We start from the raw sequence: 14,757 nt of genomic DNA, 5'->3' as shown, positions 1-14,757 counted from the left end.
CTATGAGTAGCTTCCTGCCTCAAACAGTTTGATGACGATGGCTTCATGGGGCTGCAGTTCAAGCGTGTACAGAGATGTAGACCCAAGCCGGTCCATTCCTGTGCTGGTAACAAACACGCCAGCCGCGGGTAAACTGGGGGCCCAGGCGGGATCCAGAGCATGAAGCTCAGGACCAACATTGAGCAGAATGAGGAAGTGGACACAGCCCCAGGAGCGCAGGAAAGCAAGGATTGGGGGAGATGTAGGAGAGGAGAGAGTGGAGTTGGAAGTGGAGTTTGAGGAGGAGTTGAAGGGGAGGAAAGTGAAGTTCCCATAAAGAAGAGCTTCTTCTCTGGCTCTGGAGTGACTGAGGGAGTTGAAGAGAGCTACAGCCGAACGCTTCATCTTGTCCTTGTCCTGAGGGACGGATGGTAGATATGAATGTAAGTTAAATACAACCTACCAAACTAATACTTTCTGTAACTACAGATTTACACGATTTGCACCTGTTGAGTCAGAGTGAATAAGACATGTTCAGGTATTTCAGCTGTTTATTACTCACTGCATGAGATTCTGGCGGTTTGCTTTTCTGTTCTGCATTTGACGAGGCAAGATGTAGAGAAACATTCTGTACAGCACAAAAAAAGATTTATTGGGCAAAATCAAATGTCACATTGGTTAATTAACGCACTATATGTTTCAAGCTTGTACTTTACCTGTGTTTGGTTCAGGTCCTCATCATACTGAACTGCGGGTGACCCTGGCAAGGTCATTATTAACACCAGGAGTAATTTCTTCAAGTCATAAGATGCTTTTCCCCCAACCTGCCAGAAAAGAAAGCCATGTTTCATTTGTACACTCTACCTTAACCACATTATAAGGTGAATGAAGTCTGGGTAATTTATTTTACAGATGATGTAAAATTATGCCATTAAGACGCCCACTCGAATTTTTGTTTTTCTTGTTTCTTCAGTTGGATGTTTTCAGCTTCACTGTGCAGGATGATATACATGCAGTGGTTTGTATGCAGAGTTTGACACCAGAGGGTTGTTTTCACCTTCATCTGCTTAAAAGTGGAAAGTTTCTCTATTCTCACTGAAAATCTGAGTTTAAGACCTGTAGCTATGATCATTATTCGTGACATCACAAACAGACCACCAATCGTGGTCCAGTATACATCTACACAATTTTCTGATTTGGAAAATTGAAGCCTTCATTGCACAAACACTGAGAATGGTATTAACAGTAAAGTTGGAGACATCTTGTTTCCAGCAGTGAAACTTTTGAAATAAACCTCATAGAATCGGGATCTTATAATGAGGGAAAAGGAGTAGACATCCTTTAAAAAAAAAAAAAAAAAAAAAAAAAAAAAAATCCATCTGATAGAACAATATGGTTTTCAAACAAAAAGTCTTACTGTCCAACTGGGCCATATATCTCCTGGTATTTGCAGGCGTGTCTCTATTGCATCTGCCACTTCCTGTGCAGAGTTGAGTTGAGGTGATGTCGGCAGTATTGACCTAATGACCAAGTCCACCAACGTAACGTTGACCTGGCTGGAGTTGTTTAGAGGAGGCAGAACATCTCTCGTCTGTTTTACAACCACAATCCTGAAGAGAAAGACACACACACTCCAACAACGCTGTACTTTAAATTGTACAATTGAAACAAATATATCTATCCACATAACAATACCTTTCCTCCTCCTCGCTGCTGAACTCCTTGAAAACACCTCTCCACATTGACAGAGTCTAAAATGTAAATATTTTATTAAGTTTACGTGTATAGAAATTCTGCTTGTGGAAAAAAAGAAAAATCACCATTTTTACCTTTTCAGAATATGCTGCATCTGTGTCACAGATCGAAAAACCTGCTACACCATGCTCCAACCAGAACCGAAGTGCACGCTGTAGAGATGTAAAATTGTAAGAAATCCAGTATCATTTAAACCGTTACACGTTTAAAAGCATCACCAGCGAGAGGGCTTTACCTGTACTGTTTCTGAGGGTTTCAATGGCTCGTCTGCTACATCTTCCAGTTCACAGAAGTCCAACACCACTTTGAGACCTTAAGGACCAGCACAAAGCCCATTAATCATCAAATAATTCAAGTTAAAAAAAAATTGCTTGACCATAAGGAGTCATTTACTCACCTGCTTTGCTGCATTCCCTAAGCAGATGCTCGATCTCTGGCAACGTTCCCAAGCTTTTACCAGTTACAGTGATGTTTAAAGGAGATGCCTCCTTATCAAACAAGCCCTCCAGGATTAGAGCCCCTATTCCTAAGGACCTCAGATAGGGAAGCTGCTCACACAGCACTTAAAAAAAAAAAAAAAGATTAAACATTAGACAGTTACTAACATTTAATCATAATGTCATTATACTAAACTTAATCTCACCATTTGTGTCCATTTTGTCTCAGTATACTTATAATTACCATTTATGTATATGTACTACTTCTCTTAGGTGTTTCATTTTGAATAAAAAAAAAAAAAAGTTTCTCATCTTGCATTACAAAGCACATTCAATTCCAGTGTTTTTTAAATGTGTTTTCTATGTTCACTGTAATCATGTTGCAGCCAACAACATGAATCTTGTTTAGTCTGCAAGCAAACCGTGTGGTTTGTGGTGTCAAGTGATTTTCCTCCCTGAAGAGAGCAAAGTGCTGCACCTCTTCTCATTATAAGTATGCCCAACTTTGACCTGACATATATTCTCACAGTAATCAAGAAGTCAAACTTTCCACTGTGGTTAAGATAGAATGTTTCTAGACAGTGTGAACTCTTTGTGGTATCGATCAACTACATCTCACAGTAAAACCAATCTCCATTGACGGGAAACCCCCCCCCCCCCCCCAAAAAAAAAAAAAACCTTAATCAAGTCTGGATTTCCCAAAAAAAGGTCAAGTAGGTGACTTCCTTGCTGTGGGTGGTCTCCATGTGTTAACTTTATTTGAAAAGTTGTTTTTGCAAAATGCACCACTAAAGCAACCATTTCTGCAAATATCAACTGACATAAGAGCATTAAGAATATTGCCTGATCTTGAAGGACTGTCTAAGATGGTCAAAATCTACATTTAGGACCCCAATTATTTCAGTTTCAAAGCTTATCTTTCATATAAAAAAAATGCCTGTATTTGATCAGACAGGGAGAATAAACCTGGGCAAGAGTTTAGAAGCAGCCCTTGCCCCTCCCTCATTGTGACCACTGAGGTGCCCTTGAGCAAGGCCCTTAACCCCACTGCTCCCAAGGAGCTGCTTAGCAGATCTGTGGTTGAACTGGGCAACTTTCAGGTGTTAATGTGTAACTGTGTAAATGTGAACAGGGTTTTCCTAAGAAAGAAAATATTGCTCTCAGTAAAATTACTTATTACTTGAATCAGTAAAGGTTTAAAAGACAATCACAGTGGGCCCAATATAACTATTTTTGCTCTTTCAAACTTTCCTACAGTATGTGTCATGTCATGTTTCAGAAGTATTAAATAGTCTTTCAGTGACCACCAGGAGACATACAGGACAAACTGTGAATGAAAGTAAATGACAAAGTTGTGGGCCAAAAAAAAAATGGTTGCACAAAGTGCATAATTATAATCATCATTCACAAAGTTACTACTTGAGTAACTTTGTGAATGATGATTATAATTATGCATGGTCTCACCGTTAATGCCCCCTGACCCCTCTTTCTTCTCCTCCAGAAACATGTCGGGCTGCAGCTGGTAGAAGAGGGATTTCTGCCACCACTTGAGAGGTTTTGCCACCGGCCGGGGGCTCTTCACTATGATGGCGATGGAGGTGGCGAGAATGGCCAACCAGGCCAGCCAGAACAGCGCCACCAGGTAACACCGCACTTTTCTCCAGCCCGGACCCCCCGCTGCGACCTCCAGCTCCTGCTTGCTCAAGGGCCGCCACTGCTGCACCACATCTGGTTCGGGGATGAGCAGCGGGGCTGACTCTGAGCCGCCCACACTGCTAGACAGGCCGGGAGCTGGCACGCTGCCGTACCCGGTGTCCCCGGCGTTCAGAGGCATCGGGCCTAGCTGCAGGTTAGTGACTCACAGTTAGATCAACTGAGTTGGATTTCATGTTTAAACAAGCATGCACACACTCATGTTATATCAACCAGAAACTGTGGCCTGCTGTTGGATTGGTTTCCATACCGTGCTGAATGTCACCTCAGCGGCCTCTTTATCGGTTTGCTCCATATGAACCTTAAGGTATACAGATAGTATCACAACCACTGGGTTTTCTATACAGAAGTCTTCACACACTCTGCAGCAGCCCCCGGTCTTTTTCCTGCTACTACCTGCTTTAAACAGGTGCTTTAATGACATAAATTAACTGCTTCCACTTGCTGCTGGTCAGGTGGTGCAGCAGCACTTAATGACATCTGATTGACTCATTCTGGTGAGAGCTTCCAAATAAAGTTAGTTTCGATCAGGCACTTTCACATGTTGTAAATACAGATATTAGATCTTGAAAATGACAAACCAATCTACCCATTTACTTTCTATGAACAGAGTGACTTGGGATAAATGGAGGGTACAGGAGTAACAATAATGCATGCTTACACAGGTTCCAAAGCCTCTAATTCACCTAACAGGAAGTACACACATAAAGAACGACGGCAAATTAGCTCCTTTACTTAACTTATTATGGCACTTTAAAATAGAGTGGGAATTAATTGCACTTAAATAGATAAACACATTTAGTCATCATTGGGTGAAAAACGTGTGATTGTCATTTGTTTTCTTCTGGATGCTAATGTTTTTCAATGTTTTCAGTGTTTTCTTGTTCCTTGAAATTGTACATTGCTTGCTGTAATTGTATCTATATTACATTATAAATTGTATCCTTGATTACTTTTTATCTGTTTTATTATAAATTTGTCATATCCTCTCACCCGGTCAAATCAAATTTAGAGTGTAAACTGAGACTGTAACCCAACCAAAACAAGAACATTTGTATGAGTTGCTATAAAATGTTTGAAATTTTCAAATCCAGTCAGGGGGGCCCTCTAGTGGCCACAGAGGTCTATAAAGCTGACAGTTTGTAGTCCTCAGGTCGGCCTCACCGACATGTATTTAGACTGTGGCAGGAAACCCACAGGAAACACAAAGGCAAAAGCAACACAGTAAAGTCCCAGCTGGTCTGGGGTTTGATCATGGTTCAAATCCTCGATCATCCTGCTGTGGGCCGACAGCGCTAACCACTTTTTCCACATGTTCTAAATACCACCCAAGCACAGCTGTTACTCACATTTTCTGTCTCAGGTTTCTGGCGTTTTCCCTTGAGGTCCTTTTCTTCTTTTCCACCTCTTCCTCTTTGGCTACAAGTGATCTCAGCTGAGCTGTGCCGTCAAGAGTTGAATATTTGAGTGTCTGGACTTGTCAGGAGTGAGGAGGTGAGAGGGAGGCTCCGTCCTATAAAAGCTCTGCAGAGCCAATTAATACAGAGGTGCTGAGCCTCACCACACAGTCACAACACATTCTGAAAACCCATGACTGCCAAAGAGAGCCCCCTCACAATACAGCCCTCATTTAGTCATTTTAACTAGAATTATTGCGTTTTTATTAGTGGTAGATTTGATAGAGAGGAATAGTGATGTGGTTTTAGGGAATTTGCTTTTATTGATGTTTTAATGTCCTACACACTTTAAATTTTAGGCTTGTCAATTCAAAGCCAATTTTAACTGTTAAGACATGGGCATGATTAAAACTTTCATCTGTTATATTTAAAGCAAAAGATTAGAACCCCTCTTTGTTTCTTTATGTGAGTAGAAAAAACATGAATTGAATTAACTGATTCTGTGGTTCAATTATTACCTGATTGAAATGATAAGTTGATACGGACGGCAGAAGAGATGAGCTTGTTATATGCTTCTACTGAAATCTGCAGTCCAAAAATGAAAACATATATTTTTAAAGATAAATTGATGGGAGAAAATGTATCTGCAAGTATTTTGATTATTGGCCAGTTGTTTGAGTGATTTTTTTAAGTGAAATTTTGCCAAACATTTGCCTTGTTTTAGGTTCTCAAATGTAAGAATTTGCTTTTTTTTCTCTTATATTGTATCTTATATACTAAACATTGTTGGCTTTTGGACTGTTGGTTGGACAAAACAAACAACTTGAAGATGTCACCTCTAGGAAACTGTGATGTGTGTTTTTCAATTTCTTTTGACATTTCTTAGATAACTTTTAATTAATCGATGGAGAAATGAATCAATATTGATAAAGTTTTATGTTGTCAGTTGCAGACCCAAACTAGCTCTCAACAATTTTGTGTTCAAAATAATCAGCTCTAGGTCTCACCAACACAAAAATTGAAAGTGTTTATAGCTTACTAGTCACTAATTTGCCATTTTATCACCCTAATTTATAGTATGTCTTGAATTGTAAATGTTTCAAAACCAGGCTGCACAAATCTATTAACTGTTCATTTTCTGCAATTGAACAACTCTTAAATCACACAGTGACGTAACACATCACACGTCCCTCCCAAAGTTCCACAGGGTGCACGTTTAATGAGGTATGTGTGCTAATTCCTGGGAACATGTCATCCTCTTACCCTAGTATGGCCCTCTACCCCTCCCACCCCACGCTCCTCTCTTATGGCACGCGTTTATGTTCTTGCAATAACAAGTCATCGCTATCTATCTGTATGTGACCTGTGCTCCCTGACAGCAAGATGCAAACTAATTATCTACTGAGAGATACTGCGTTTCAACATGAGACCCTTTGATACACATGCAGTCCACGTGGAACACATACATTAAGTCCAGGCTGTTTTATTGTGCAATACTATTTAGGTTTGGCAAGATTTATTGCTTTAGAATGAGGATTGATAGATCACAGTTTGTATACAATATCACACAGTAATGCAAAATGAGCTGCCTTATAACGAAGCCTCTAGCACATGCTGTATGTATCTGTCTATATCTACCTACTAGGCACTGGATGGTTAAAATAGGAAAAGTCCTGCCAAGAAAGCACAATTATAGAAGATATACCTATTACAACAAACAACATAGTTGATATTTCATTTGACTTTCATTTTAGTTGACCAGAAAGCAAATTATTGTTGCCAAAAACAATTAATCACACAAAGAATCTAAGCTTAGATTAATTTAGCGCTCATCTAAAATGTAAAGTTTTCGCATTTAAACTGGTCTTCATGGAGATGGTGAAGCTGGCGATGATTCCGTTTCCATGGGAACGGCTTTAGTTTGAGTCCTCCTCTGATCCTTCGATGTCCTGAAATACCACAATGCAATCCTGTTACTGACATTGAATACCCTGTACAACAAAGATTTATTTTACAGTCTGGCACTTAGAGCAGAGACTACTTTCATGTGATTTTAAAACTTAACTTGTAGTCACTACTTTGGTAAATTTCAAGAACATTTCTTACTATAGTATAGACCAAACAATTAACGAGGTAATCAAATATTTAACTTTGGAATAATCTATAATTAGAATAATTGTTAGTTGCAGCCCTGATAAAAGGCTTTTTTCACCAACAGTTAAAACAGTTATGTGGCTCACCATAGGCTCTTGAGTCCTGAGAGTCATAACATGTTTCTGATACGCAGCGATGATACAGTCGCGCCTGCAAAGAGAGAAACAGCAGCACTTTTTTGATTGATGTTTTGATTCCCACCAAAATTAATTCAATTATAAGCATATATATATGTTTTGAGGTTTTTAATTGCTCATCCTCACTTGCTGGTTATGCCTCCTCCTGGTGGAAGTCCAGGCATTTCTTCTGCAGCCAGGAATTTGATCACATACAAAAGATCAGGGTCTTCATCTCTGGACCTCATCATCTGGATAATTTCTGTAAAGGGAACAAATCAAAACATTACAGTTATAAATGTTTGAGTTTAGTGTGTTTTTTTTTGGTGGGAGACTGAAATGGCAAGAAGCAGAAAATCACCTCCCACTTTCATATCTATCTGCTGCTCCAGCTCTGCCTCCTGCTGCAGTGCCTCTTGTGACACCTGGGGGGCGCCAGGGAAGCAGACAATGATGATGCTGATGTTGTCCAAGCTGCCCTGTAGAGGGAGACAGAGCATCATATATTAGAGAAGTACCTGGACTGCCGTTTGAAAGGTGGAGAGCAAGGTTTTTGTCTCCCCCCTCTGGCAGTGAAAGTAATTACAAAACCACCTTGCTTACATCATAAGCTCTGCTATAGCTTACTCGGTCGCTACTGTTGTGTCCGTAAAACTCAGTCAATCACACAGCCCCTGCTAAATGACTATTTGATCCATTCAGTATTCAATAACATTTGGCAAGTCTAGAAGAGCTGAACATTTAAATTATTTTCTATTCAAGGAGAAGCAGAGAGCTATCTGGAAGTTAGCATGCTCAGCCTGCGGAATTCTGAATTCATGCATTCATCCAGCCTATGTGGGAATGTCAGACCCGACACTAGATTAAAAACTTAATATAATTAGTATCCTGTCAGATACTGTATACTGTATACAGACATTTTACCTGGTGGTGAAAGGCTTAATCCGCATTCGGTGAACCTGTTTAGTAAGATCTTGAACATAATAGATGTTCATTTATATGCAAAAGTTCAGCACTGCAGGTTTAATTCAAGTTTAAATCAAACAGATGATGGAATATAACTAAACTCATGACATTTACTCGAGTATTGTACACTTTTGAGGTACTTGTACTTGAGAGTTACTGGCTATCATGCTAATTAAAATTTCAAAAATATATAATTACCTAAAATAATTATTTTATGATGTAACTACAAAGAAGTAAACTAGTTCAAATTAGCTTTGCCTTAACCAGATAAAACATGTTTTTGTGTACATATGTGTACACATTTTAAAATGTTGATTCGATTTTTAAAAAATGAATCTGCACTTCACTGAGAATGCTTCTATACTTTCACTTAAGTACATTTTAACAGCAGTACTTTTACTTGTAATGGAATATTTTCGAACTGGGGTGCTTAAAAATTACTTAAAAGTTGAAAATTGCAGATACTTCTTCCAGAACAGGAAATAGACCTGTTGATTGGGAAACTATGAAGGTACTGAATTCTCTGTCAGGATTTATTTTTGTTGATCTTACAGGTGGATGTCTGTATCTTACAGTGTTGATGTCACCGTTCAGTAAATGTAATATACCATGACATTGATCATTTTGTGTTGAATATATTGTGACTAACAAGGTGATTTGCAGCTGTTCTCAAACATATTGCTTAACTCTGGTGATGTAATTGCAGTGTTGTAGCTTTCAACAAACACTGTTCTGACTTCACAGAGCTGAGTAGGGAGACTTAGTGTGTACTTGTACATGCAGGTAAATTAAATAGAAGCCCTTCTCGGTCAGGATAAACTCTCTAACACTGCTCCCATCAACCCACTCACTTAATCCGAGTCATGTGTAGCTTTTCTTCCATCCTATTTATAGTACGAGCTGAGGGTACGTCAGTTGGACACTTACTAACAAGCATTAAGAAGACTTGCAGGAGAACTCTACTTGCATAAATCTGCCCACCATGCCCCCCCTTAATGTAAAGCTGTCCATTCATAAATCCACCAGCTGTAACACTGTGTCCATCCAATGAGCTGAGTTTGGAGCTCTGCTGAGCTCAAATGGCATGTGATGCAGCTGCATTTAGTGGGGAATTACTCACTTAAATGTTTGTAGGACTTTTTATGAGCTACTACTTTTTAGACTGTGCTAGTAAAGAACATGACTTAGATAAGAGATAAGACACATACAAACCAAGAGTCTGGGACTGCTTCATTGACTATTGAAAGATCACATGAGTTTCCTCTGTATTGTAGTTCTTTTATATGGAGGAAACATAACCCAGCCCATATAACATACTTAGGAGTTTAATATATAGAAGTGTAAGCTTCATTCATTCTGATACCACCTGTGCCATGGTAAAGGCTGAGTATTGACCTTAGGACTTTTGTGTAGAGCAGTAACGAGTAGACAGAAGACTAATCAGCAACTATTTTGATGGTCCATTAATTGTTTGAATCATTGCCTTTAGGCCTATAATTTTTTCACTGTCAATTTTCAGTGTTTTCGGATGTTCATCAAACAATTAATCTTTTGTTAGATTAATCAATAATAAAAATAATAGTAAGTTACAGCCCTGCTTTTGTGGTACTGACCGAAATGTAAAAACATTTTAGACATTTTTATTTTGGTTAAAATACTTACTCATGGAAACAGATAAACACTCTCACCACAAGGTCCATTCAGTAGCTTTTGAACTTTCAGTCTTTATTTATTTGATTGATTGAAAGTGTGTTTTGTCAGTTACAAGGTCAAGAGTTAATTTTCTGTCTCATTACTTATTCTAACCAAAATAAATTAATCAAAATGAAAATTGTATCATTTTTGTATTGGTGCCTAAACTCAGGCAAAGTCCTTGGTGGTAGAATCATTAAGTTGCTAACAATACCCAGCCATAGTCATATGAAGCTGTTTCAGCTGCCTTTATGCGGAGGTGCAAGCATATTATTTTCTTATTATCTTCCTCCCCATTGTTTTCATTAAATATTAGTAAGTATTTCAGTCTGTTTGCTGTTCCAGTTTTCTTTTTCCTGATGTAATGTTTGAATCTAGCATCGGAGGTTGTGTCTTTTACTCTCAAATTAATAGCTGTACAAGTGTCAAAATACATCTATTAGTGTCAGAATCTTTCAACAAAACTTTTAATTTTCTTCTCTTATATTGTTTATATATTGTTTGTGCTGTGGACTTCTCACCTTGTAGAGACAGAGGTCAATGACTTGGGTACAAATCTCTCTCAGGTCATCGCACACCTGCAGACGGCTGCGCACGAAGGCGCAGAGTTCCTCATTACCAATGGCGTCCCAAACACCATCACATGCTAGAATTAGGAACTCGTCTTCAGGCGTCCTCTCCAGCTCGTACACTTCTGGCTCCGGTGACACTAACTGCTCAGTCTGTGGCCTCCAGTCCACCTCCTTGAAGTCAAAGTCTCCCAGTGCTCTGGAGACAGCCAGCGACCCGTTCACTCTCTGCAGGGTCACTGAGCCTCCAGCGTTCTGGATACGCTCTTTCTCTCTGGGGTTGAATGGCTTGTGGTCCTCGGTGTAAAAGGCCACTTTGCCGTTATGGCAGAGCAGGGTGCGGGAGTCACCACAGTTGATAAAGTAAATGTAACGAGGGGAAATCAACACTGCTGCTGCAGTGGAGCCACTACGGTCCCAGCTGTCCTCACGAGCAAGTTTGTGCATGTGACTATCAATGTCCAGGAAGCCCTCACGGATCCCCTCCTTCACCTGCTCAGGGTCCTCGCTTGCTTTAATCCCACCTGTGAGAAAAGAGGGGATAACATTTGGTTTTAAGATACAGAGATACAGACTATATAGTTTCTGACACCAACATTTGGTTTGCTTTTTGCTTAAAGAGCAACACACATATACCCATGTACTATCTAACCTGTGGCAGTTATCTTTATTTGATTTGTGAAAAACCAGGCTCCAACATTTAATAGCTTCATACTGCAGGGACAGTGTAATTAGACATTGTTGGAAATAACACTACAGCTCAGATCAATAACATGACCAGTACAATGCTTGTGTGTACAGTAAAATTATGTTTAGATTTTGGAAGACCAGGAAAGATTTTGAGATTAAAAATCTAATTTTCAGGAGTGTCCCAGCCATTACAGGCAACAGTAACAGTGAGTTTCAGACTAAGGATTAGAGCTGTCTATGTAATTATGATTGTTAATCTTCCTCTCAGACGGCTAACCAATCAGTGCACAGCTCTAAATGTCAGTTATGAAACGCTGCATAAATGTCAACAGCTGTGCTTTGTTTTGATTCCCAAAATTGGAACAACCTGGTTTGAACTTTATTTATAACTTTGCTTGCTCCTCCAAAGAAATATGTTATAATATCCAGAATTCTTGCTTTAAAATATGGCACATATTATATTGCATGTGTTTATTTTAACTTTGAATGTTTTGTATGAAGTCTAGTCTATAAGTTTATCAAGTCTATAAGTTAGATCAATGGAAATAGTGCCACCCAGAGAATTGATTATAAAACAGTAATATATAATACTTCATAGGTGAAATAATTAGTTGTCTTTATATATTCATATATTCAACATGTGACCTGTCTAAGGAATTATTGTGGGAGTATGTTTTCAGTTTAAACAATGACTTTGTCAGAATATGTGACATGTAAATGCATATATGCAATAATAGGAACAAGAGCAAAATGTCATCAAAACTTTAAACTGCATCCCTCTCAAACAAACAACAAAAAGTGTGTTCACTGCCACATTAACCATCTTTAATGATCAGATTCATCTCATTAATCACACATTTTTCTGTACCTGTAGCCAGGATGCGATCGAGCAGATTTCTGGAGCAGTACTGTGCAACTGTGGTGCCTGCATGTCCGTCAAACACAGCAAAGTATCCCCAATCTGACAGCTCTCCGCTCAGCCGAGGCATGCAGGTGTGGGCATCCTCCATCTGAGTCCTCCAGCCCTGCATGCTTGCCACAGCATAGTTCATCCCTAACTGAGAACCCCCCTCTGACACATGCTTCTCTAATACGGGACGCTCCAGATACGGGCTTGGCATCGAGTCATCATCATCCAAATTTTCCTCCTCCTCAGGTGTTCTTTCCCTGGGCCCCCCTTTGAAGAAGAAGGTGACCATCTTCTCTGTCTCTTTGACCAGCTGGCGGAGGAATGAGGGTACCTCCACATTGCTTGCCCGTCTGGCCGTCCTCATTGCCCCGCGCAGCCTGCGCTCAAGCTTCCTGCTCGACTTGGCAGCAGTCCGTCTCCTCCTGGTGCCCTTCCTCCGGCCCTGTGTTTTCCGCAGCAGGTCCAGGGCAACAGTTAAGCAGTGTCACTCCAATCCGGTAAAAAAAAGTTACTTTATCAATTAAAATGATTCTGTTAAATGAATAACTAAGTTGGTTTTCTGTTTAAAATGATCAGAAACATCTTTGCATTTTTAGCTTCCAAGAAAGAGAGTCCGTGAATCCCTATCCTTTTGATTTTGCAATAAGACTATACAATGTCTTCCTCTCTGTCTCTCTGTTTCTATGTCTCCCTCCTTCTCTTCTTCAACCCTGTTGTATCAGCCTTAAGCTCCTATTGGTCCATCTATTTCTGTTGGTTTATCCCTCTGCTCTGCCCCCACCCTCTCCTTGTCCCTCTTTCCCTCCCTCAGTCTGTGTAACGATGCTGGATAATCACCTGATCATCAAGGCAGACCAGATGACCTGTGTCTACACACATGCATGGATTATGAGCTGGGTTTTTTACACAATACAGAGGGATCCCACAGTCAGTAGTGCGTGTCTGCATCAGGATTTTATGTCTGAAGATAAAAAATAAGTTAAATGGTATAAAACAGAATAAAATATAATCAAAAGTGACAGTGCAGTTATGTTCTGTTTGGATGTTATGTTGACACACCTACTCTGACCTGCCCTGTACTGTGTGTGACTTGGTGACATCATGTTGTCCCCTTATGACAGCGTTGCGTTTTAATCTCATTAGCTGCTGTTTATTTGAAGCCCCTGGCCTGGTTTACAGGCGCGCTTTGGTTTAATCGTTTTAACGACTATATATGTTATACTTTGCTCTTTTCCAGCTATAAGTAGGACTAAACCTGTTCTCAGCTGATGTAAGTCTCTGCTTGTCACAGGCAGCATTTCAATAAAGTGTGTTTGTTTTGTTTACCTTAATTTATCCAGTTAAGACTACAGCACTGATTTGCAGCAAACAGGATCAAACAGGACAGGCATTGCTCTGTGACTGTCTTGGTTTAACATGGTTTATGCAGTACTTTTAAACATCAGTATAGCAATTAATTTAATTGTGATCTTTGACAGTGGTTGAGCTGGATTTTTTAAGCCCATACTAGTGCCATGGATAATGAGGTTTTGTTTCTCAAAATTAAGCCCACATTTCCCATAAACCCTCTTAGTTTTCTTTTTTTTCAAACAACATCACATATTATCTTGTATTATTTTTGCCATTCGAGGCTCTTTAGCTCTTTTGACATTGTCCACGGATAATCACTGTGTGTCCTTTTGGTTTTATACAATAACGTAATGCCTGATGCCATTTCTCAAAGGCTCAGGTCCAAAATGAATCAAAATACAGCTGACAGATAAACCCTCTTAGGTCATCTGGTGGTGGTTTGCTAAACCTTCCCAAAGTAAACGCATAGAAGGAGAATTTAGGTTTTTCTTTATCCACTGGGAGCAGCTGACTGGATGCTTTCTACTCACACATTTACTTTAGCTTTGACCCTTTTTGAATTAGTTATTTCATTGTTCTCACTCTCAGTGGCTAGGTTTATTTTCACAGAAGTTCTCTTAGTTAAAGATAACATGCTTAAATTTTTTGAACAATCAAAACATAGTGAAATTAGACATAAATACATAGTGGAAATTAGTATAAGCGGCCCAATGGGAGGGTTACGATTAGGGTTACCCTCCCATTGGGATGGCCCAATGGCCTTAACTAACCCCGTAACCCTAACCCTAGGTTTGCAGAATTGTCTCATCGGCCTAGCCTAATTCTTGATATTCCGGCAACTACAGGTTGCAAACCTCAGTCAGATAAAGGGTCAATTAGTCAGGTAGACTAGACTTAAATATTAAACTAAACAACCCCTCAAATCACCTACTGGACATGACATCACAAAAGGGAGAGAGGTCAAGCAAGGTCCACTTTAACAAAAGAAAACTGGATCCCAGTACTAGTTTTGACATTGATGAAATTGAA

The 14,757-nt window shown here is 39.6% G+C and overlaps 2 protein-coding genes across 3 annotated transcripts; both read right to left on the bottom strand.

Annotated features, from left to right (window-relative positions):
• Nucleotides 1-4,005, bottom strand: si:dkey-202g17.3 (amino acid transporter heavy chain SLC3A2). The gene is made up of 8 exons (XM_062419785.1): nt 3,636-4,005; nt 2,132-2,296; nt 1,970-2,046; nt 1,809-1,886; nt 1,675-1,730; nt 1,397-1,589; nt 696-803; nt 1-396 (listed from the first exon to the last, which is right to left on the bottom strand). The coding sequence occupies exons 1-8, from the start codon at nt 4,003-4,005 to the stop codon at nt 1-3; spliced, it is 1,443 nt and encodes a 480-aa protein (XP_062275769.1).
• Nucleotides 4,006-7,148: 3,143 nt separating this feature from the next.
• Nucleotides 7,149-12,742, bottom strand: ppm1na (protein phosphatase, Mg2+/Mn2+ dependent, 1Na (putative)). Of its 2 annotated transcripts, XM_062419199.1 has the most exons (6): nt 12,337-12,742; nt 10,731-11,302; nt 7,913-8,030; nt 7,699-7,813; nt 7,522-7,585; nt 7,198-7,230 (listed from the first exon to the last, which is right to left on the bottom strand). In XM_062419199.1, the coding sequence occupies exons 1-6, from the start codon at nt 12,740-12,742 to the stop codon at nt 7,198-7,200; spliced, it is 1,308 nt and encodes a 435-aa protein (XP_062275183.1). The 2 variants fall into 2 exon arrangements, with proteins under 2 accessions (XP_062275182.1, XP_062275183.1); XM_062419198.1 differs by lacking the exon at nt 7,522-7,585 and having other exon boundaries at nt 7,149-7,230.
• Nucleotides 12,743-14,757: the final 2,015 nt, after the last annotated feature.

The sequence above is a fragment of the Scomber scombrus genome, chromosome 5 (genome assembly GCF_963691925.1).
Source record: "Scomber scombrus chromosome 5, fScoSco1.1, whole genome shotgun sequence".
NCBI classification, from domain to species: Eukaryota; Metazoa; Chordata; class Actinopteri; order Scombriformes; family Scombridae; genus Scomber; species Scomber scombrus.
This window is presented reverse-complemented; position numbering and strand designations above follow the sequence as displayed.